Source organism: Osmerus eperlanus, chromosome 9 (genome assembly GCF_963692335.1).
Source record: "Osmerus eperlanus chromosome 9, fOsmEpe2.1, whole genome shotgun sequence".
In the NCBI taxonomy this organism is placed as follows: domain Eukaryota; kingdom Metazoa; phylum Chordata; class Actinopteri; order Osmeriformes; family Osmeridae; genus Osmerus; species Osmerus eperlanus.
The window spans coordinates 5349936-5372975 of NC_085026.1; the positions used below are offsets into that span (position 1 = coordinate 5349936).

A 23040-nucleotide genomic window follows, 5' to 3' on the forward strand; every position below is an offset into this window, starting at 1 on the left:
AAAGTGTCCAGTTTCAGCAGGCTGGAGTAGCTTGAGGGAGCATTCCCATGGTGCCATACTGACAGATGTTTCACACAGGTTTCGCTTTATACTCCTAATCAAGCGTGCATATGCTTCATGGGAAATGTAGTCAGTGTTCCTTAGTTGCTTGAATAAAATACATGAATGCTGGAAGAAAAGAACTACATTACCTAGCCGACAGCGAAGCTATACGGTTTACAATTTCTGACGAGGGTTCCAAAATTCGCTACATTGTAAACAACTCAATCTGCCTGACAGCACATGCACAACTTCACGCTACAATGCAAGAATCCGCTGAATGTTATCCAGTATTCCAGTATGACAAGTGCCGTTTCGACCAGGTTAGCTCAAAATTATATTGAATATATCAATGCAAACAGAGATAATATTTATCTGAAGGAGAACTGTGTTTGTAGGCTGCTGAAAGCCGTAACATGTAATGTAGCATGTAACAGGAAGGCTAAATCGTGTGCAAATATGCTACCACTCATTACACAAAGTCTTAGTGAACCGTTAGTACTTTGTACCCACACTGTTACCCAGATGAGAGAGAGGAAGGCGGCTGCAATCGGATGTTCGGCACCGTGACAGCCAGCTGGAGATCTGGGCATGCCAACTATATTGCAGCGAAGGGGGGGATAAATAAAACAATAGTGTTATCTAGGAGAGTCGGGGAGTGTGTGACAACGACCTACTTGAACAAGGACCTCTATTGGTCCGAGAGGAAGAATCTCCCATTCACACCTGCCACTCTCCAAAGAACTCAATCCATATGTTAAACATCAGAAGTTACAGTTGGTGCATAGCCAAGTTCCATTCATATTCACATGTTCTATAATGAGGTTTAGATCAGGAGTCATGACTGCTACCATTCCCCGCTGTGTTCAGTCTGTTCAGGGATGTGGAAAAAAACATTATAAAAGCAAAAACCTTTTGAATTAATTGCCTCTGAAGCGAACTGCTTCAGTGTTCTGGTAGGGGAGGGACATAGTTTGTAGGAGGTATTAATGAACCCACCTGGCAGGCTTAAACAACTGGCACACCAGTGCCCACGCCTCCTCAGAAACAGCTGCCACTGGCGTCTGGAGAAGGGTCTCACACAAACTGGATCAGTAAATTAGAGTCCTTGTAACTTGAACACTAATCATTTACAAATTATTATTGGCCTGTGCCGATGGGAGTTGAGTCTTCCCTTATCGCCTTATTTTATAAGTGTCTTCTTTCTCACTCCTTCTCTATTCATCTCTTTACCCCCCCCCTCTACCCTTCTCCCCTTCTCTCCTTATCTTTCTGTCACTTTCTCTTTCTCCCTCCCTTTCTTATTTCTCTCCCTCTCCCCCTCTCACAGAGCACGTTTGTTGGCAGATTCAGACACTTCCTGGATGTGATTGACCCCAGGACCCTGTTTGTGTCAGAGGTACCCAGCATCCTGTATACGTATGACCCAACATGGTCCCCAGCTTCCTGTTACACGTATGACCCAACATGGTCTCTAGCTTCCGGTTATGATCCAACATGGTCCCCATCTTCCTGTTATGATCCAACATGGTCCCCAGCTTCCTGTTATGACCCAACATGGTCCCCAGCTTCCTGTTATGACCCAACATGGTCCCCAGCTTCCTGTTCTCACCCAACATGGTCCCCATTTCTCCCCAGAGACAGTGTTGTTACCCAACATGGCACCCATGTTTACTGTGGTACAAACCATCTAGTAATGCACTTAGTGAAGCCTGTGCTACTGGAGTTCATCTGGGTTGTCATGGCTGTCTCCAGGCTATGGCTTGTGTGTGTGTGTGTGTGTGTGTGTGTGTGTATGTATGTGTGTGTGTGTGTGTGTGAGATAGAAAGAGTGATCAGGGCTGTATTGCCCAGGGTAATGAAGCTGTTAGCAGGCTCATTGGTGACAGTAATAGCAGGGTTTTCTCTTGGGAGGGGAGGAGGTGTGGACGTGCAGGGCAGCTGGGAGCGAGGGTTGGAGAGGGAGTGAGGGGGGAGAGGTAGGGAGGAGGTGTCAGATCCCAGCACCCTCGGCACCCTGCTGGGCCAGACATGGCCTTGACTTGCCCTAATGATGAAGCTGGATGTCCCACTTTAACTCACTCACCAATTTACACACACACAGAGACACACACACACTTTAGGTTCATGCAGATGGCAAGCTAATTACAACAAAACGGGCCATCCAACCGCTAATGAATCCTACAAGGTACATGAACATAACCTTTTAAGGACTTGATTTCCTTTAGGATGGATATGATAATGTTGGTATTGTTTTGTTTACATCAGAAACGTCTTCAGGAGTGTCTGGATCTCCTAGACCGTTTCAATCATGGAACTCTCCCTACAGGGGTGACCAACGCCCAGGTAACGGACTCTCAGTATGACATCATCCACACAAACTCCAATCGATCAGCAACTGTGTTCGACCTGTGAACCCTTGTTCACTTGTCCCCTATTCCACACATCTGAACCTCTGCAGAGGTTACCCTCTACCCCTGCAGAGGGGAAGAGGGTAACGAAATATAACTGCAATTTCGGTTTTGTTACAACCTTGTCATCATTTTGCAACGTCTTATTTTCAAATATGACGGCACGGTGTCACGTTTGAACATTCACACAAATGACTTGCATAAGCATAGCTAAGTAATTTATGTCTTTATTGAAATTTGATTTTTGTCGTTAAGGTTGCACTTTAGTGAGAGAGGAAATGTTGCTCTAGTTTGTTTTTCATGGTTAAAAAGTTACAGTAGAACCTTGTAAAGCAAGTTAGCTAGCAATTCATCAAAATCAATATTTTCCCTGTTAGTTAACCCAACCAAAAAATTATCTAATCTCATATTCAAACAAATGATTCACGTATTCATTCAAGGAATTGCCAGAACCTAGAAGAGGCAGAGTGTTGCATTGTGGTATTTGTAGTATAAACTTCACATGATATGCTTGTGAAGGACATTTTGTGATGCTTCATGGGGTATTTTGAGTCCACTGTTGGAATTCGAACATTCCCCCCCCAAAAGAAATGGCGTAACACAGATGTAGTCTGCTGTATGGAGAAGGGAGCATGGTTGGAGACAGCTGTAATAAACATTGATGGAAGTGTCCCTTCACAAAGCTTGGTCACTGCTAGTTAGTCAGTGAGCTCAAGGTCAGCTTTTCCCATGTCCCAGTGTTGATGCTTTTGTCGAGTCGGGTAGATAGGTAGGGGTGTGTGTGTTGTATTTGAAAGAAGACACTGCGGAGTGTTCAGGGTGTGTTGATTGGTCCGAGGCAACGTGGGGAAGCCAGGTGTCTGGGGAGGTTAGAGGTCACAACAGCCTGGCAGGATTCACAAAGGGTCCTGCTATGCTGTGTTACCATGGGATACCTAACAGCACACAAGTGCTCCCCAAAGCCAGTGGAAATGATGCTGGATGTTTCTGTTATGAAAGAGAAGTTGACAAAGCTGTTGATGTATGTATGAATATGTTTTGCAGCTTTGGCAAGCTCAAAAGATAAAACAGGTAAGATCTGTTTTTTATATATGTTTCTCACACACACACACACACAAGTGCACTTACACAAATACACAGTCTACACGCACACACCCAAGTACACCTACACACACTCTACACACACACACACACACTCACTCTACACTTCCCTACCTCCCTCCCAATCCTACCTCTCCCTCCCACCTCCCCCTCTCTGCCCTCCCCCTCTCTGCCCTCACCCTTGCTCCCTGACGTACTGCAGGCCATCCTCCACCCTGACACTGGGGACAAGATCCTCATGCCCTTTCGGATGTCAGGTACGCAAGGGGGGAGGTGAGGTGGGGAGGGACGGGTGAGAGGTGTGCATCTGCAGGGGTGAGGAGGGAGCTGGGGTGGGGGGAAGACGGGTGAGGTGTGGGTGTTTGGGGCGGGTGGTATAGGGGGGAGGGCGGGTGTAGGGGGGAGGTGTGGAGCGGAGAATGGGGGTGGGGGGAGAGGGGGGGGTACAGGGGCAGGTCATGTCGCCCGTCAGAGATCCTTTTGCCCCGGGGTCTGTCACGGCTCCCCAGGAATCCTCACGGTGTCTCGGAGCAGCAGAAGGTCACACGCAGCTGGGTGCTGATTAAAGCTCGTCTCCCACGGTGACGCCAACCTTCTGTTGGGTCTGCTGAGAAAGAGGAGTATTTTGGTCAAGCGTCAAAACACCCATTTAAAGGCCAGCGCCTGACACGCAGGGCGAGGCGTAGTGGCGGGGTCCAGGTGTGAGATCCTCCCAGGTGCCTGACAGTGCAGGGCCTGCTGGAACAGCGGCGCTGCAGACACATCGTTAGTGCTCCAGCATGTCGCTGACATCAGGAGCCCGTCATGGTCACAGGAGTATTCCAGGATCAAGAGTCTGGTTTACTGAACGGGAAGTTTCAGGTCAATATCCGTTATCCCCTGCCCCTTTGGCCTCCATATATTCCTAAATGTTTTGTTTAATAGTATAATACTGTATATGTAATGTATCTTCCTTCACAGTGTAGCTCATATATATTCTGTATGGAGTATAACGGTGTAGATCATATAGTCATATAAAAACATAGGTAACATATATATATATATAAATATATATGCATGCAGTATAACATGTGGTATCTTCCTCTACTCCATAGGTTATATACCTTTTGGCACACCAGTGGTAAGCAGAGTTCCTAACCAGCCACAGCAGCATGACTAGCGTGTTCCAACCCTGTTACTGCAGCTCTGAAAACACACGTTCAGTCATGACATGTTGCCGTGTGTCCAGGCGCTCTCTGTGTGTGTGTTGCTTAGTGGTGTTTGTTGTTGTCAGGTGATAGGTCTCCTCCTACCCAACCAGACCCTGCTGTCCTCCATCTTCTGGCAGGTATTCCTCATTGTTTTTCGTGTGCTTTTCATTTTTTTTTTTTTTATATATATTTCCGGGCCTTTCTGCTTTATTGGATAGAAATAATGAAGAGTGACAGGAAAGGTAGGGGAAAGAGAGAGGGGAGGACATGCATGAAATAGCCCAGGCTGGATTCGAACTCGGGCCCCTGTGATAAGACCTCAGCCTACTTGGCCGTCGGGGCACCCAAAGATGTCTTGGGTCATTAAACCAGATCCCAGTCACTGGCTTTAGCCCTGGCCTCCTTCTCTAGAGGAGGATGCCTCACTGACCCTAACCCTGAGCCTCGCTCCAGCCTTCCTTCTATGGGAGTTTGGTCTTTCATAGTCTCAACTTCTCAGAGGGTTCAGGGTTGAGCTCAGTGGTGATCTATGGTCACCTGTGACACCCCCTGTGATAAAAATGACTGTATATACAGTACATAAACATGTATTTGATTTGGACTGTAAAATGAACTCTTCAGAACAAAGATAGCCATAAATTGCCACGGTGACGACGGCATCGGGATGCAGGTTATTTACCTCAGCCTGTCCTGTTTCCTGACAGTGGCTGAACCAGAGTCACAACGCATGTGTCAACTACAGCAACCGCAACGCCACCAAGGTACAGCAGACCTGTCCCAGAATCTTAGCGTGACCCACCAACCACATGCCGTCATGAATGCTGACGGAATCTCTGTTGCAGCCGACTCCCATCTCCACGTTCTGCGTGGGCTACGTTGGCGCGGTGACCAGCGCAGTCTCCATTGCTGTGAGTTTCCATGACGCCCTGCGGCGGCTCAGCCCAGTCTGGGGATAGGCCAGGGAGGTTTTGGTGAGAAGTGGAGTGGAGAAGGTGAGGAGGAGGAGTCACCAGTGCGCCTCAGAGCTGTGTGGGGATGCATGGTTCCAGCGTAGCCAATTAGCTATCCTGCTGGGCTTCTGGGTAGAGCCTGTAGGCACGGCGACAAGGAGATCACACAGAGTCAGTGGGGGGGGGGGGGGGGGACTCACTAATAATCCTGCGCCTCACTGACCACCCTCTGTTAGTGCTGGAGCAGGAGAAGTGGACCTGGGGGTTGGGTGGGGTTGGAGAGATGGAGGGGGTTAAGCAGAGGGCCTAGGAGGGCCAGGAGCCTTCACAGTACTCACTAACAAGTCAGAAGCCTGTCAGTCTGATTTCAGAACTATTCAACTGATCTAGTAACTTTTTTTTTCTCACTTTCAGAAATAACTTTTTAACAAAATGTTGGTAATTGCAGTTTGTCATTTCACCAGAGACAATAGCACCTGTGGTGACAGAGGCCCAGCGTGGATCCGTTACCATGGAGAAGGTCTCCAGGTGCACGTGATGCTGCCACACCATGACGGTTGCCATAGCAACAAACACGCCTTTCCGTGGCACCTCGTTAATTGAGAGACTGCGTTGCTATTTGAGCGAGCGCGAACGAGGGCCGGGATGATAATAGTCTTCATAGCATGAAAGGTTATTGCATAATTGACTGTTTCCTGTCTTGTTATTGTTTTGTGTTGTTTGTTTTGCAGGTGGGGTTGAAGGTCCTGGTGCAGAGAGCCGACAAGTTCGGCCCAGCCACTCGCGTTCTGCTCCAGAGGTTCATCCCTTTTCCTGCTGTGGGTAAGGACACAAACACCCGACTAACAGAACACCCGACTATGACGCTACTAGATGTAGTCAAGTGTTTTAATCATGCAAAGACTACGAAATGAGCTGGTGGAGGTTCTGCTGGATAGTGATTGTTTTAACAGACAGTGACACCTGGATGTTGTTGTGTTGATGAAGCAGAGTCTGCTCTGGAGGGTTAGAGATGGCAGCTCAGTTACATCAGGCTTGTGTGGATCCACAAGGCTGTTTTCATGTCACCCCCCCCATCACACACACAAACACACACTCACACCCAGGGGACAGAAATAGTCTCTCCCACAATGCCCCAAGGCTTCTGGGTTGTAATTAAATTGTTTGCCTGCCCCCCTCCCCTGCCCCTTCGGCCTCCCTAATTAAATCAGCAGGTTGGTTCTGCCCGGCCCTCGCCTGGTAATTGGCTCCTTCTAGGATCCACGCTGCTGAAAACAAATAGGATAATTACCCCTAAAACGGTCTCTATGTTGAGGCTGCTTACCTGCTTCCTGTTTGGGCATTGTTGTTCTTGTTGTATTTTTCCGTATTCCAGGATAAAAAAGGTAATTAAAATGGCTAATTGAACCAAACAAAACAAAAGAACCTTTTGAAATGTGTCCTTTTTTTAGTCTTTAGGTTACTTACGTCTAGAGTCATTTGTAATAACCTAATAAAGCACCAGTCTGTCGTTCAATTAGATTCTAAAATACTTCTTCAGGGGAACAGTTCTGACTCCAGGAAAACACACAGGGATAATAATTTTTTTGCCCTCATTTCTCAATTATGATATATATATATATATTTATATATATATACAAATTATACTCAATGTATTTTCCATGACATATTCAATGACATTTATTTTAAGTCTCCCCAGTTTTGACAGCATTTATTTAAAATAATAATTCAATTTAAACAATGGTCATAATGATGACCAATGATCACAATAAACAGGAATAAAATTAGTTATGAGTCGTGTAATGTCATGTCATTTACCTTGTTCTCCATGGAAACAAAAACCCATAATTCCAAGTGCTGCGCAGGAAAGCTCAGAGTTTAACTAGGATTTCCCCCCTCTGTGTGTTAGCACACCGCCTCCCCACCATTCCACTATTAATTGGTCTGGATAAAAATCCCTTGTAGGTAAAGGAGCTATTTACTCAGTCAATTGAATTCCTCTCTCCCACCGAGCCTCCAGCCACAGCCCTCAGTAGAGATAACTCCCAACCCTGCTGTCTGAAATTAAAATGGCTTCCGGCGCCAACACTAAACACTAAAAATGAGTTTTTCTTATTATTATTAGAGTCAAGGAGACAGGTCTGTGTAAATTAGCATATATTGTGCGTTCTTTGGTCATAGTGGCACACATGGATATATCACACAATGAAAACACTGCTCCTGGTAGCTTGAGTGCATTGACCTTTCTGGCAGACTGACTGTTATAGTTGATGCAGGGGCACAGATGGCGGGGGGCCGGGGGGATACATCACCCCCAGTTTCATAGGGACCCTGATCCGCCACCCCTATGATTGACAAAGAAAAAAACTTCAGATGAGCTGTAGTCCGCTCAGACTCAGTGTTGTGTCTGTGGTGTTTGTGTGTTTTGTCTGTGGTGTGTCTGTGTCGTGTGGAGTATCTGTAATGATAGTGGGAGCTCAGGGTGTGAGGACTATACAGGTCAGAGGGGTCAGGGTGTGAGGATGATGCAGATCTGCTTTCCTGTTCACGCGTTGCTCTGATCCCCAGCCGGTGCAAATGTGTGTAACGTGCTCCTCATGCGCCACTCGGAGCTGTCGGAGGGCATCAGTGTGTTGGACGACAGCGGGAAGGTGGTGGGCACCTCCAAACTGGCTGCCAGGCACGTGAGTAGAACCGGGACAGAGGCCCCACACTGTACTATGTAGAGCTGGGCTGTGACTGGGGTCTGTACTATGTACTATGTAAGGCTGGGCTGTGACTGGGGTCTGTACTATGTAGAGCTGGGCTGTGACTGGGGTCTGTACTATGTACTATGTAAGGCTGGGCTGTGACTGGGGTCTGTACTATGTAGAGCTGGGCTGTGACTGGGGTCTGTACTATGTAGAGCTGGGCTGTGACTGGGGTCTGTACTGTGTAGGGCTGGGGTGTGTCTGGGGTCTGTACTATGTACTTTGGAAGTCTGGGTTTTGATTGGGGTCTGTACTATGTACTATGTAAGGCTGGGATGTGACTGAGGTCTGTACTATGTAGAGCTAGGCTGTGACTGGGGTCTGTACTATGTAGGGCTGGGGTGTGTCTGGGGTCTGTACTATGTACTTTGGAGGTCTGGGTTTTGATTGGGGTCTGTACTATGTACTATGTAAGGCTGGGATGTGACTGAGGTCTGTACTATGTAAGGCTGGGATGTGACTGGGGTCTGTACTATGTAGGGCTGGGATGTGACTGGGGTCTGTGCTATGTAGGGCTGGGGTGTGTCTGGGGTCTGTACTATGTAAGGCTGGGTTGTGACTGGGGTCTGTACTATATACAGCTCTGTTGTTGGTTACTGTGTTACCTCCAGGCCCTTCTCGACACGGCACTCACCAGAGTGGTCCTGCCTATGCCTATCCTCCTGCTGCCCCCCGTCATCATGGCCATGCTAGAGAGGTAAGGCTGTGGTAGTCTTTTACAGACTGTGTTGAAGTATGTGGTAGTCTATTTCAGACTGTAGTCCAAACTGCTGCCTGAGCAGAAATGTGGAATGAAAACATTTTTTTTCATTGTGGAAAAGTGGTAAAACACATATGGTTTATCTGGCTTCTTCTTTTAGGCATCCACATCTCATTCTCTTCCTCCTCCTCCCTCCTGTCCCTCCTCAGTGTGTTCCCTGTTTAATTCAAGCAGAACTGAACCATCCTGACTCCAGAGGTTCTGCCCCGCCTGATGTGACTGTAATGGATGGTTAATGATGTGAGGTGTTTATTCGGAGGCTCGGTGATAGACAGCCAGGCTGGTCCAGCGGCATGTAGAAGAATGCTGCGCTCTTTGTGCACTCTGACAGCGCCTGTCCCAGCCCCAGCCCGCTGAGGGGCCAGGTGTGCTTGGGTTTCCTGGGACTGAGCGGAATGAATGAGTGGGCGGGGGAGTGAGGGAAGGGGGAAGGTAGTGAAAAGAGAGAGGCTGGGTTGAGGTTGGGGGAGGAGGGGTGCGGGGATGTTGATGGGGGGGGGGGGGGGCTCAGCAATCCTCCAGGTCAGCTTACCCTCAGTGGATCTCAATGATGCGGGAACAGGAGGGCAGGGGGTGGCTGTGGGCCCCGCTGTGATGGATTACACTGCTGAGAGCAGAGAAGGGGTAATAACAGCAGCCAGACCCCTCCTACACACACACAGCTACACACGCACCTATACACACACACACACCTACACGCACACACACCAACCTCAGAGGATAGGGAGATGACTAACTCGTTCTCCCCTCTCTGGTTTTCAACATGTGATAAAGTACAGTAGTAAAGTTAGCGGTGGGTTTTCTCGTTTCATCTTGCCCTGCTTCTCTCCTTCCATTTATTTATCCCTTCCACTCTGAACCTTTCACTCGTTCACTAATTTACTCACTCACTCACTCTGTCTCTTACTCACTTCTTCCCTTGGACTTCTTCTTTCTCTCCTTCTTAAACATGTGTAGGCTAATTAAAGCGAGGCAGGCGCACGTGTTAATGAGCTCCTTCATTAGGCAGCAGCTCCCCTCGTTAGAGAGAGGCGTCACTGGGGGAGGGGGTTGAGGGAGGGAGGGAGGGAGGGGAGACGGCCTATGTCAGACTCCTGCTGGGGGATCTGTCCCACACACTGAAGAGAAGCTCAGAGGATGGAAGGATGGAAGGAAGGAATGAAGGAACGAGGGAGGGAAAGAGGGGGAGAGGGAGGGAGGGAGGGAGGGAGGGAAAATGAAGGCTGTATAACTAGTATTAGACTTATGAGACTTAAGCGGTGCAGTTTTAAATTCATGTATAAGAATATGTATTTGTGACTAATAGCCTCCTCATGTAATCTGTGTGTCTGATATGTGTTCTGTGACAGCTGCGTTCCTCCTCTTCTCTCTCCTGTGTGAGTGTGAAGTGTGCTTGTGTGTTCCTCCACTCCTCTCTTCCATGCTGTATGAATGTACAGGGTTCTGTAGATCCGTGTGTTCCTGTGTTCCAGGCTGAGTGAGTGCACAGGGTTCTATATACCTGTGTTCCTGTGTTCCAGGTTCCCCCTCCTCCAGAAGCACAGGAGACTGGTGCTTCCCATCCACAGTGTGGTGTGTCTGGGAGCCTTCAGCCTGGCGCTGCCCCTGGCCATCAGCCTCTTCCCTCAGATGTCTCAGGTCCTGGCTCTAACTAGCCTTCCCAAGCCCTCACTACTCTTTACTGTCCCTCGCTAGCCTAGCTAGCCTTCCCTAGTCCACTGTAGCCCTCATTAGCCTTGACTTTCTCTTGCTAGCTTTTCCCATTGCTTGCTAGCCTTAGCTAGCCTTCCCTAGCAGCCACTAACCTTCCCTAGTCCTCACAAGCCCTAGATATCCTTCCTTAGCTCTAGATAGCCTTCCCTATCCCTCGCTAGCCCCATTAGCCTTCAATAATCGTCACTAGACTTCACCTTCCATATCACTTACTAGGTCCTGCTAGCCTTCTGTTGCCCTAACTAACCTCAACTATGCCTCACAAGACTGCCCAATCGCACTCTAGCCCTTGCAAGCCTTTCTGCCATCTTGCTAGCCTTTCCTAGCTTTTGCTAGCCTTCAATAGCCCTTTTTTCTTATTTTTTACTGATAGCAGAGCCAAGTCTGTTGCATGGCGATGAGGCTGGTTTAGGCCTCGGCCTTTCCTTTGCCCTCCCTAGCCTTCCAATTGCTACAATCACCCCGCACTCTCTGGAGTATTGCTCTTTCCTGCTGTATTTTCACTGGCTGAGAAGACCAGGAGTAGTAGCCTGGTCTAATAGTGTTGGAGGGTTGAAAGGTTGGGGATATTCATTATTTCATCCAACCAAACTCTTCCTAACTATTCAGCTCTAACTGTTGTACTAGTACAACTAGTGCCAAGAAGAGAGAGCATAGTCTGCCTGGCGTTCCAGGCTGTCTGGTTGGAATCTAACTTTAGTCCATAGCCTCAGTAGGTGTCATTTTATCGCAGTGAGTGGCCATCATTTCACTCACTATCCCTCCCTCCATCTTTCTCTCCCTCTCTTTGTCTCTCCTTTGCCAACCAACTCCGTAAAGAGAGCCAGCCAGCACTGGCTTTAAAGATGTTTAGGATTTAATTACCACTGTAAATAGCACAGACTGCCATATGGCAGAAAACGTCAGACATATGTGCCGCCAGCCATCCTGTGAACGCTCGGCTCCGTTGTTTGGCCGCCACAGGTTTTCACTCTTCTGTCTTTTTTGCACTTTCACAAGAGTACCAGACGAAAACCTCCCCGATAAGCAACATGAACGCCCCTCTTCCCATTTTCCTCCCCCACCTCCCCAATTTGTCCTTCTCTCTCTCGTTTCACACTTACCAGGATGTCTGATTAAAATTCTGCCTCAGAGCCACGGCCATCTGTCTCCAGTTCAAATATTAGGAGTTGCTGCTCAAAATTGGACTCTAATCTGCCAAATTGGCTCTATTTGCACTTTTGCAATAAATGTGGGTTTTATTGCTGCCTGTGAGAGACACTTTACAGAATGTAAGAGACGATTGCGAACTAAACTGTTACATGTTTCAATGCAGCACGCGGCATCCCAGATCACATGCTCACACACACAGTCACACATACACACGCACACATGCGCACACACATACGCACACATGCATAGGCACACACACAGACAAGCACACGCACAAACACACATGCATATACACACAGACATGCGCATGCGCACACGCACATACATGCACACACATATCCGGAAATGTATTTCCACATAGTGAACAGTGTGTGATGTGCATTGAGGTCATTTACACGATTGACAGGTTTCCTTATTTTTTTCCCCCACAGATCGATGTGTCACGACTAGAGCCGGACATTGCCATGGCGACTGATTGTAAGAGCGTGACCTACAATAAAGGGCTGTGATTGGTATGTTGGCTGCCCGGGTCACTAGCAACCATGCCCCGGTGGAGCCATGTGACCAGCCAGACTCGGCCTGCGCCTCCCAGTGCTGCCCAGTTAACCACACAGCTGACGGGCCTCACAGTGTGACTGGGGACGGGGGAGTTTTACAAACGCTTGCTAGGGAAGGGTGTGAAATACAGAGAAAGGGTGTACTATTGCTACTACTGCAGCTGTATTGGTGAGATGTTTGCAAAGTGGTCCTTTGAACATTTACAGATCTACAGATCATTGACTAGGATTTTGAATCAGATGTACTCCGACTTTAGTGAACTCTAAATAAACCACATTTGCAGCGTTTAATTTGTCAAAGGATGTGCAAATATTTTCTGATAATCTTCTTTAGTAATGCCCTTAGGATTATCTCGGCCTGGTGTTTAGTTATGTAATCATACTTGATTCATTTACATTTTCCACTTGATGTCTTATCTGCACTACTATCATAAGTTTGTTTACCTGGTTGTCAAGGGAACATGGCACGGTTGTTGGTTGTGCGGGGCAACGTGACAAGTCGCCACAGGCTTGCCTATTAGAGAACAGTAGATGTGCCTCCCTTGCAAGGCAAATAAAAACAATCTGTTCTCAAACATACGTATTCCTGGCAGAATGTTATACTCTAGAAGGTAAACAACTTCTCGCTCGTTGCTTTCGACTGAAAACCCTTCGTCTATAATGTATATATTTCTCTTCCTCCTCCCTCTCTCTCCCTCTATCTCTCTCCCTTTCCTAACTAGCTCTCCCTCCTTCACCTGTGTCCTCCCGACCCTCCTGTGTCTCTCCTCTGGGCTTGCTTTGTTCTCTGCATTCCTCCCTCTAGTCTCTCCATCCCCCGTCTCTCCTGTCTGCTGACTCAGGAGATGGTCTCTGCGCTCGGGGAGAGGAGTGTGACTGGGGGTAATTGTTTTCTATCAGCGGCTCTGAGAGGTGTGGCCCCTCGTTAGGCACACTGCCAGAGCCTCACCTGCTAACTCAGCTTGGTGGGGAGGGCAGGGTGATGTCATCATGGGAGGTGGACAAGTGTGGATATCTCACCTGGAACCATACGTTTAGGACAGTGATATCTCACCTGGAACCATACGTTTAGGACAGTGATATCTCACCTGGAACCATACGTTTAGGACAGTGATATCTCACCTGGAACCATACGTTTAGGACAGTGATATCTCACCTGGAACCATACGTTTAGGACAGTGATATCTCACCTGGAACCATACGTTTAGGACAGTGATATCTCACCTGGAACCATACGTTTAGGACAGTGATATCTCACCTGGAACCATACGTTTAGGACAGTGATATCTCACCTGAAACCATACGTTTAGGACAGTGATATCTCACCTGGAACCATACGTTTAGGACAGTGATATCTCACCTGGAACCATACGTTTAGGACAGTGATATCTCACCTGGAACCATACGTTTAGGACAGTGATATCTCACCTGGAACCATACGTTTAGGACAGTGATATCTCACCTGGAACCATACGTTTAGGACAGTGATATCTCACCTGGAACCATACGTTTAGGACAGTGATATCTCACCTGGAACCATACGTTTAGGACAGTGATATCTCACCTGGAACCATACGTTTAGGACAGTGATATCTCACCTGGAACCATACGTTTAGGACAGTGATATCTCACCTGGAACCATACGTTTAGGACAGTGATATCTCACCTGGAACCACACGTTCAGGACAGTGAAGGAGAATACTTAGGCCTAGCAGCATAGATCACAAATGAGACGAATAACGTGTTTCTTTTATGCTTTTATTTCTAAAACTTTTTTATAACAGTGGTAGCTTGACAATGTATTTTGTATGTTGTTAACCATAGATCAGTGCTGGATCCAGATAATGGAAATAATGAGTTAATTTTAGATAGTTCTAGATCATTCCATCACACCAGAGACTGATGAGCTGAATCTGTCAGTCAAAGAATCCCTGTCATCCATGCAAGCGTCCACCAGCCTGCTCCGGTACTGGAGTTCAGAGAGGAACACGCTGTGTGGAAAGGAGGTAATAACAAAAAAAACGAAACAAAATCTGTTCATGGTAATGTCGTTTTTTTTCATCTGACAGAAAAATAAATAACAGTTATATAATTTACCAAGAATGCTCAAGCAACTCTTCATTGAATATATGGGCTGTGGTTGGTCTGCCAGCAGCAGCCTAAGCAGGACTGGCCACGTGTGGCTTTGAGAAGGCTGCTAGCTGCAGGAAGCACTGAAGGACTGTGTGATTCCTTGTGGGCAAACAGGCAACAGCATGAGGGTTTGGAAAACGATTGGTTAATATCTGTAATTTTACAGACACATGCAGAAACGAGGTGGTTGTTGTGACGTCGTAGACGGGGGTACCCGAACGCTATATACAACAAACAGGACTAAACACAACCAAACAGAAGCAGCATGGGAGGGTTGGCTGTATACCTGGAGACCCCTCACCAACCAGGCAGATAGTATCATGGGGTGGAGGACCTGTATGGGGGGAGGGGGGGGGGGCTGTGTTGGGATAAGTTCAGAGAAATGCAGGACGCAAGTGTCGTAAAGTTCTGAGTCTGTGCATCATGCACCCCAGCTCTTCCCCGCTTGTGACTGAGCTGATCACTCGCTAGTCCTTGCTGTACAGTCTTCTAACTATACTCAACAACATGACACAATAAATAGGAGTGGTGTTGGTCCTCGTAGACTTGGAGGGGCAGCTTAGTCCTCTGAGGTGACGTCGATGTCCTCGGAGCTGCCCTGCTTGGTGGCAATGCGCCAGCGGTTGATGTGATGGTTGCCTTTCTTCTTCTGCTGACTATCCGGACCCTCCTCCTCCAGCTTTTGACGTTTGTACTTAGTCCTCCGGTTCTGAAACCACACCTTGACCTGTGGAGGAGAAGTCGTGTCAGAGCATACAACAATACTGCTGGGGGTGTTCCAGCTGATTTTGACTTATACCCACCAGGTAACCAATGGTACAGTTCCTATGAGGACCTGCCCATCACAGCCATGATTAACACATAACTGACCAGCAAACAGTAGCCTACAAGAGAGGTTTGTGTTTGTATGTGCTGGGGGAGGATACATGCTAAATGCTTTGGAAAAAACTCACCTAGTATTTATAAAATTTGCTAAAACTTTGCATCATTGAATTTCACGGGAACTCCACGTTCAGGGGAAAGTGTGTCTAAACAGATTATAGCCTACCTGTCGCAGGTGTGTAGTAGGCTACATTTAGCTTTTAAATTGAATCTACTGATACGCGCGCTAGAAGCGTTGGATCTAAAATGTTTATACATTTGAATATATTTTTTGTCTTTATGGCCGTGTTGCTACTTTAATGTGAATTGAACTGCGATAAGGATTTTAGTGAGGGAGAGTGAAATCACCCAATTTACATCCTCATATAATACGCATGTTGCTATTAGCCTGAAAGTGTATCAATTTGGCAGAAGATACACATTTATTTTTAAAAAGTTTAAAAAAAATAAGTAGCCGACAATTTTAAGCCCAATGTTGACAACGAAATACGAAACACGACCTCCCTTATCGTAATAGCCTATATGTTGATCACAGCTATAGTCTATTAAATCACAACAGCATTTCATTTAAATATCATCCCCACTGATCCGTAAAAAAACCCAATCTACAAATTCCTGAAGCAAATTCCTGAAGCGCCTTTGCGGTTGCCTGATTGTATTCGTTTTTAATGCTCAACTGCGGAAAATATTACACTGTATAATATGTATTTAGGCTACATAAAAGACAATCATTAGGCCTATGATTTGACGTATTTGCTCATAACATTAATTTGCCTAATTAGTCACAAGCTTAAAACACGTGATGGGCATAATTGGTTTGGGCTTCTAAAGTAGGCAACAAAATACAAATACTACGGACGTTAACCAAGCAATCGAATCTTGCTATTTTTCTCAATACCGGTGTTCACCTGTGTTTCCGATAAATTGAGGCTGTTGGACAGTTGCTTTCTCTCGGCTCCAACCACATAGTGGTTCTTTTCGAAGGCCCTCTCCAGACGCAGCAGCTGCGAGGGCGAGAACGCCGTGCGGATGCGTTTGGGTTTCCTGGCGAAGGGGCCGTGGAGGAGAAGACTATCTTGGGAAACATCGTTGCCTGCGGACAAGGGAATGACAATCAGATTCAGAGTTGAAAAATGATAACGTGTTGTCAGTAAGCATGCGTGTTTACAGTAGCCTAGCCTATTAATAAGACACATTTTAAAACACATTTAACCCAAATAATTAAATGCGTTATGATTAGAAATAAGAAAATGTAGCTACAGAATTGTAATAATCTACAAGGTATTCAAATATAACACATATCACAATGTCATAATAATAGGTCGAATCATTTAGCCTTGCCGATACTTAACAATCGGTTTGCTTAGTAAAGCACATTAACCCAAATCAGCGCCAATCTGAAACAATAATTCTGGGCAATTTAAACCTGACCTTTTCTTGGGATCCATCGGACACAAATGCGCTCCTTTAACTTTTAGTGCGCTAAACATTTTATTTTTTAAGGCTAGCACACCGACAAGATATTCAGTTTATTAATATGTTTTAAATATATGCTGATGTAGCCTATATGCTATAATTTGTAGGAAGTTGTTGGCACTCAAAATGCAGCTAATTTGGTTCAGGGATATTCCATATAAAATAGGCCTATACACAATTCTAAACGTTTTAAATTGTATCATAAGAATTTTGTTGAGATTGCTATTGGATCTACATTGACTAGGCTATATCATGTATTTCACATAATACACAGACACACACTTCTATCTTCTATCCGATGCGCCTAAATTGTAATAACTCTAAAAACATTTACCAAGCGCAGCCATCACTGACGTTAAACATGTTGTTCTTTCTTTAGCTCACCCTTCAATGCCGTGTTGTTTTTACTCAGTCATAATGTTAACTTGTTTTACCTGGCTGTTTCTCCGTAGCCTATCCTTATTCAGGAATTCAAAATGGTGTTTTTCTTTTCTTACTAATTATTTCAAATCTATTTTGTTTTATTGTGTGGGGAGATCAGTTTCCTAAAGTTAGCCTATATTAAAAGTTATTGTATTAAGTATTCTGAACTTGTGCTGCCGTCATCCATATAGCCTACAGCATGAGAGCTGTTAACCCGTTGCATTTGGTCAATAGACATTTCATTTTCTGTATTTTTAATATGGCACTCAGCGTTATCATATGTAGTTATTTTTTGCCCATTGCGATGTACTTTATCCTTTGTGTTGTCACGCAGAGATTTAGTGCCAACAAAAATAATGGTTTAGTTGACCTCCGGCAGCTTCACTTATTACAACAGAATATAGCAGTTATCTAATTCCCGCTGTGCAGATACCAAAGTATAGCCGGGGGTAGATCCATAGTGGAATAATAAGATAAGCAGTCTCCAGCATTATCTGTCTGTACCTGTGGCTCCTTCTGGTTCAAACCTACTACACAAGTAGACTGCAATCATCCCATGGAATCCCATTGCCGTCCAAGGTGACACAGCCTAAATAATGTGTGAGTAGGCTATAGCTAATATTTTCTTTGATTATTAGACCTCAGGTTCAGGTTACTTTATTAGTACTCGTAGATGTGGACTACATTTGGTCTACATTTGGTCTGCACATTTAGGAATGATCGTCTGACACCACGTGAGAATGAATACAACTGAATTGTCCATACCAATCAACACAAATACCCTGCAGGATAGTAGTATACATACTATAAAGTCTATTATTTCTAGCCGGTTCTCTCCCCACAACTCTCTCTTTTTCATCCACACATGCCCAGAAACATGCCCGCGCTCGTGCGCAAAAGAAAACGTTTCCCTGTGCGTTTCTCAATGAAGAAAAATACCTTGAAATCTGTGTCCAAAGAACCTGTTTCTTAAAACCCACGGGTAGAAATTAAGTGGGTCTCGGTGTTGGGTCCCAAAGAAGTGCGGGTGCTGAAGATGCGGCCCTCCTAGCTGGTGAGGGTTCATGGTCAGTGAGTGGTGGTTCACCGCCTCAGGGAACACGAGCTCCGGGTTTTGGTATATTGACCTTCCTGTTGGACCCTGGTAAGTGTTCATGAAAGCGTCTGTGGGGTTGGGATAACTTAGTGCCGTTGGTCGGATGGGATCTTCGGTAGTTAAATGATTCTCTTTGGCGACTAAGGACTCTATAGTAAAGCAACGCTTGCCTGCTGACGAAAACATGTTCTCAAACATTCGAGGTATCCAGAAAACGAGAAATTACTTGCCGCTTCCTCCTTGATGCGAATAAAATCGGCATGCACCCTCAAAAGGGCATGATGGTCCAGTACACAGGTGCCTTTAACCGTTTTGGTTATGAAAATCAAAGTCAATAGATTCGGTGAAACTGATCCATGGAGCCGTGTGGGTGAGGAGAATCTCTGTGGAGATATGCATGAATGTCCTGAACCCCACAACTCACATGTGCTACGCCAGACTGTTCTGATTGGACAGCTACACCTGCCAATGAGTTTTTTCAAGTACCTGGCTCGTGGATCACTCGGGGAGTGGGTGGGTGGGTTGGAGTTGGAGTCAGTTTAGCTTCTCATCTGAAACTATCCCAAATAGGCCTATTATGTCTATAATGCAGTGAGTTTATAAGGATTTGTAGTGTACTGTGTCAGGTTGACGTCTCTTTAAGGCGCGCCAGCATCCTGTCGATGTATTTGTCTGTTTTGTTTGTACATAATGGGTGACATATTTATAGCCTTCTGCACAACAGGGAGTCCCTTTTCAAGGCAACAAAGAGTTGCCTGCACACATTATTATTATAACCGGGGCCCGTAGCTTTTCTCCGCCGGTCACTTGCGCCACTTATCCAACGTTATTGGCAGGGTTTCCCAGATTCGTTAAGAAGCTCTTAACGCTAAGAGCTTCTTAGGAACGTTCTAAGAACGAAGGCTCTTAGAACGCTCCTAAGAAGCTCATAGCGTTAAGAGCTTCTTAACGAATCTGGGAAACCCATTGTCTTTGCATGCGCGTAAATATATGCCTCCATTTAATGTGGCCTGAATTTATTTGTAATTAATAATTTGACAATCGCGACAGATAAATTATCCTATTGGTTTCATCCAGGAAACTTCTAAATGAAGGAGTAAAGTTCGTTAGTAGGTCTAGAGAAATACTAAAATATATCAGCGGAATCACTCAAGAAAGCTAACCAGCTATCTTTCGTCACATTGAATAAGCAGTAGCCTAATAGGCTACACATATAGATAGATCTATAACCTACATGAATAATAACATTAGTATGACCCTACATGTTGGCTATAAGTCTTGCCTATTTCTTCATGGTAACATTATTAGGCCCTATATGAATACTAGAGTTATAATACAGGTTGAAATACAACAAAATAAAATGAGTAAAATAAAATAAATTTCAGAGGGATAACATGCCTACTCGATGTTTATAGTTTTACACTTTTGCCTCATGGTATATAGGCTGTTAAAATAATGTCTAAAATATATTTAGGCCTACCTCCGTTATCGGTTTATAATAAACAACCTATTAGGATCATCAATTTGAGATTTTTCGACACATTCCGTAATATAATGTAGGGTATCTTTATTTTGTAGGCAACATATCTAGTTATAAATGTACCACTTGTTAACTGGTGAGATTCAAGCGCTGGTGAACCCCGACACATTATGCAAGGGTAGTCATCAAGTGTTTGCATGGACCGGAACGCGCTGTTTTAACCAGAAACATCCCGCGTCTTGGCTGATCATATATTAACCATCTACTGTTTCAATGGAGACAGTTCCGCCGAGTTTGGAGGCATGGGAGATAAATATCTACAGCAAAGTCTTACAAGTCTGCTGCTGTGATTTAGGCTATATGGAAAATGTCTGTCCGCATGCCTATATAGGCTACTACAAATGTAATGCCGTTTTACATGGATTGTTTTGTATGAAAAGCCCATAGAGTCCAAGTAGAAAGCATTGTCTTAATTTTTAACTACGGTATTTCCCTCAGAACAACAAGAGCCTTGGTTAAGCTTTGGTGTTTAGCTTTCATGGTGCACTCCTAAAGTTAATAATTATGTGGCTAATATCCTTCTTTAGTGCATTAGAAAATCATTACCGATGAAAATTATGAGGTAGAACAAGATGTTGATAGGGCGTTTAAGGCTAAAGGCCCTTAAAGTCAGTCATTGTATTAGAGGAAGTTCTTCATTATTATAGAAAAACACTTCAAAAGAAAAACATTTTAAAGACCAGTAGAAATCAGGAAGAAGCAATCGGCAATGCATCTAATGACCACATTTCAGAGGTCAATAAAACGATAAGATCGTTATTGAAATATTTTCTTTCATTTTTAAGAAGCCTATTTAGCCGTGCAGGAGGATAGGGAAATATGCCTACTGGGATGGGAATATCAGAATTCGTTTATACAAATTATTAAGACATTGGAAATATTTCATAAAATATTGTTAACATGACTAATATATATTTTTAAATGCTATACGCTGTGAGGTAGCCATATACAAACGTTACCGCGCATCTATGCTACACTTGGGAACTCTCGGATGAACAACGTCTTAGACAGTCCACACTGAGAGGGAGAAAGAGAGAGAGAGGGCCACAATATAATAGTCTTAATACTTTTTTAATGTATAGGCTACTTTTCGTTGAGAATAACAGCAGTCATTGGGAACGGCTTCGCATGCCCTTTGTTAATGTTAATATGATAAAATGCTGCGCCCTGGTCGCTGACCCTGACCAGACCTGGTTAATAAATGACTAAACAGCGTACTATTAACTTAACTAGCCTACATAGCTACAAACGTACAAGTATCAAGCCTCGCTAGTTTCAGTATTTGTAATCTTTTACATAGGCTACATTATCTTCACTTTAAACAATTAAATTGCCAACACGTGTTCATCTTCCATGCCTTGTTTGTGGCTTGTTCTCTGAAGTGTCAGCAGCAGAAGGTTCAATTGCTGACACGCAGCGCGTGCTAAATTACGTTGTTGTCACACTGCTGTCAGTGCAGTGCTGCCCTCTACTGGTGTTGGAGCCAAGGGCCTGTGTACCTGCCAGTCATAAATTAGTCAGGTGTTCAATGACCCACCGAGGACCCCTGCCGGTTCAAGGTCTGGTTTACCAAGGCTACATATTACATGTTTTTCATTTTCGTTGGGTGTGTCTGTTCAACGTTAAAGTGGTGGAAAAGCGTTAGCAGTAAAATAGTATATGTCACATAAACTGTCAAGAAAGTGCTGTTGCCTAACTAAACGGCTTTCAATACATGATTATAACACATCTCGTATGCTGCCATCGTGTGGTTGAGAAGTTTTGTGCTTTAGGCCAAATCACTTTTGAAAAGCCTTGTTTTTCCATCTTAGCCTATTAGTAGGCTAATGTTTGTTAGGCTCATGAAAAATTAGATGAGATATGTTTGACCCAAGCAGCCTTCTCCTTTGTGATCTCAAATGTTGATAGGCTAACGCTGGGTAAACATCGAAACTTTTATTTAAACATGACCCACTGTCCCACTCACTATGAAATCAGTAATAAACAACTTGTAGCGTAATTTACGGTGGAGTTGTGCTATTTAGAGGGTTAGCTTAGGCTAGCTTCACATCATCATTGCATTTTTTGCAACTTTACTCTAACGAATGAACATCCGTTTCAGAAATTGGCAATGCAATGGGTCCGTTAGCACCGATTAATTAAGGTGTCACCACAGCAGCAAACATTGAACGCTACTGGTCAAAGATGGCTAATCATTCGGTAGCAGTGGCGTGAGGCTGTGAGCGGGGAGACCCTATATGTGTCCAACTAGCTCGCACCTCCGTCCATTAATAAACTAATTGGCCATTTTGTTTCGCATTAGCACTGTGTGTTCAGCTAATCTATTCCACTTAAATACCTGAAAATTTTCACCCCATCATAACGAGATGGTAAAAGTAGCACTCCCTTGCGTTTATGTCACCTTGATGGGAAATGGAAACGTTCACCACCTGTATGGGCTCCGCTCGGTCAACCCCCCCCCCCCCCCCCCCCTCACGCGCTTAAACAAACAACTCAGCCGGTCACTCCCAGGTGGCTGTGATGAATACGCCTGGATCATTCCGGTGTGTTTTTGACATAGCCTATGACCAGATAACTCATTTAACTATTTGCGTCCACGCATCTTTTCAAGTGACATTACAAGTTCAACTCACACTACAAATCCATCTCATTGGCTGTTAGAATATTAAGAGATCAAATTTGTGGCTCGGATGGAGTGAGAGGTGAATTCCATGTCAAGCCGAGTTATTTGCTTTAGCACAACCTGCCCTTCATGGTTGATGTTCTCTCTGAATGGCTCGAAGAACAGGAACCACGCTATTTCCTGGGAAACAGAACGCATTTAAATGATCTACAGATTGTTCTCCAAACATGAGATGGCCATTTAA

At 45.2% G+C, this 23040-nt stretch overlaps 2 protein-coding genes across 5 annotated transcripts; one reads left to right on the plus strand and one right to left on the minus strand.

Annotated features, from left to right (window-relative positions):
• The first annotated feature begins 67 nt into the window (after window positions 1–67).
• On the plus strand, window positions 68–13683 carry sfxn5a (sideroflexin 5a). 3 transcript variants are annotated; one of them, XR_009931361.1, is made up of 14 exons: window positions 68–362; window positions 1370–1438; window positions 2308–2385; window positions 3495–3521; window positions 3754–3808; window positions 4646–4671; window positions 4825–4878; window positions 5446–5502; window positions 5584–5649; window positions 6423–6513; window positions 8260–8375; window positions 9053–9138; window positions 9351–9446; window positions 10722–10837. XR_009931361.1 is itself a non-coding variant. In XM_062469133.1 (14 exons), the coding sequence occupies exons 1-14, from the start codon at window positions 162–164 to the stop codon at window positions 12573–12575; spliced, it is 1122 nt and encodes a 373-aa protein (XP_062325117.1). In that variant the 5' UTR covers window positions 87–161; the 3' UTR covers window positions 12576–13683. The 3 variants fall into 3 exon arrangements, 2 of the variants coding, with proteins under 2 accessions (XP_062325118.1, XP_062325117.1); XM_062469133.1 differs by lacking the exon at window positions 9351–9446 and adding an exon at window positions 12498–13683 and having other exon boundaries at window positions 87–362; window positions 10722–10839; XM_062469134.1 differs by lacking the exon at window positions 10722–10837 and having other exon boundaries at window positions 9351–9603.
• A 647-nt stretch (window positions 13684–14330) lies between these two features.
• emx1 (empty spiracles homeobox 1) lies at window positions 14331–19013 on the minus strand. 2 transcript variants are annotated; one of them, XR_009931362.1, is made up of 4 exons: window positions 18477–19013; window positions 16547–16731; window positions 15043–15483; window positions 14331–14855 (listed from the first exon to the last, which is right to left on the minus strand). XR_009931362.1 is itself a non-coding variant. In XM_062469140.1 (3 exons), the coding sequence occupies exons 1-3, from the start codon at window positions 18829–18831 to the stop codon at window positions 15316–15318; spliced, it is 708 nt and encodes a 235-aa protein (XP_062325124.1). In that variant the 5' UTR covers window positions 18832–19013; the 3' UTR covers window positions 14331–15315. The 2 variants fall into 2 exon arrangements, 1 of the variants encoding a protein (XP_062325124.1); XM_062469140.1 differs by having other exon boundaries at window positions 14331–15483.
• Between the last annotated feature and the right edge of the window lie 4027 nt (window positions 19014–23040).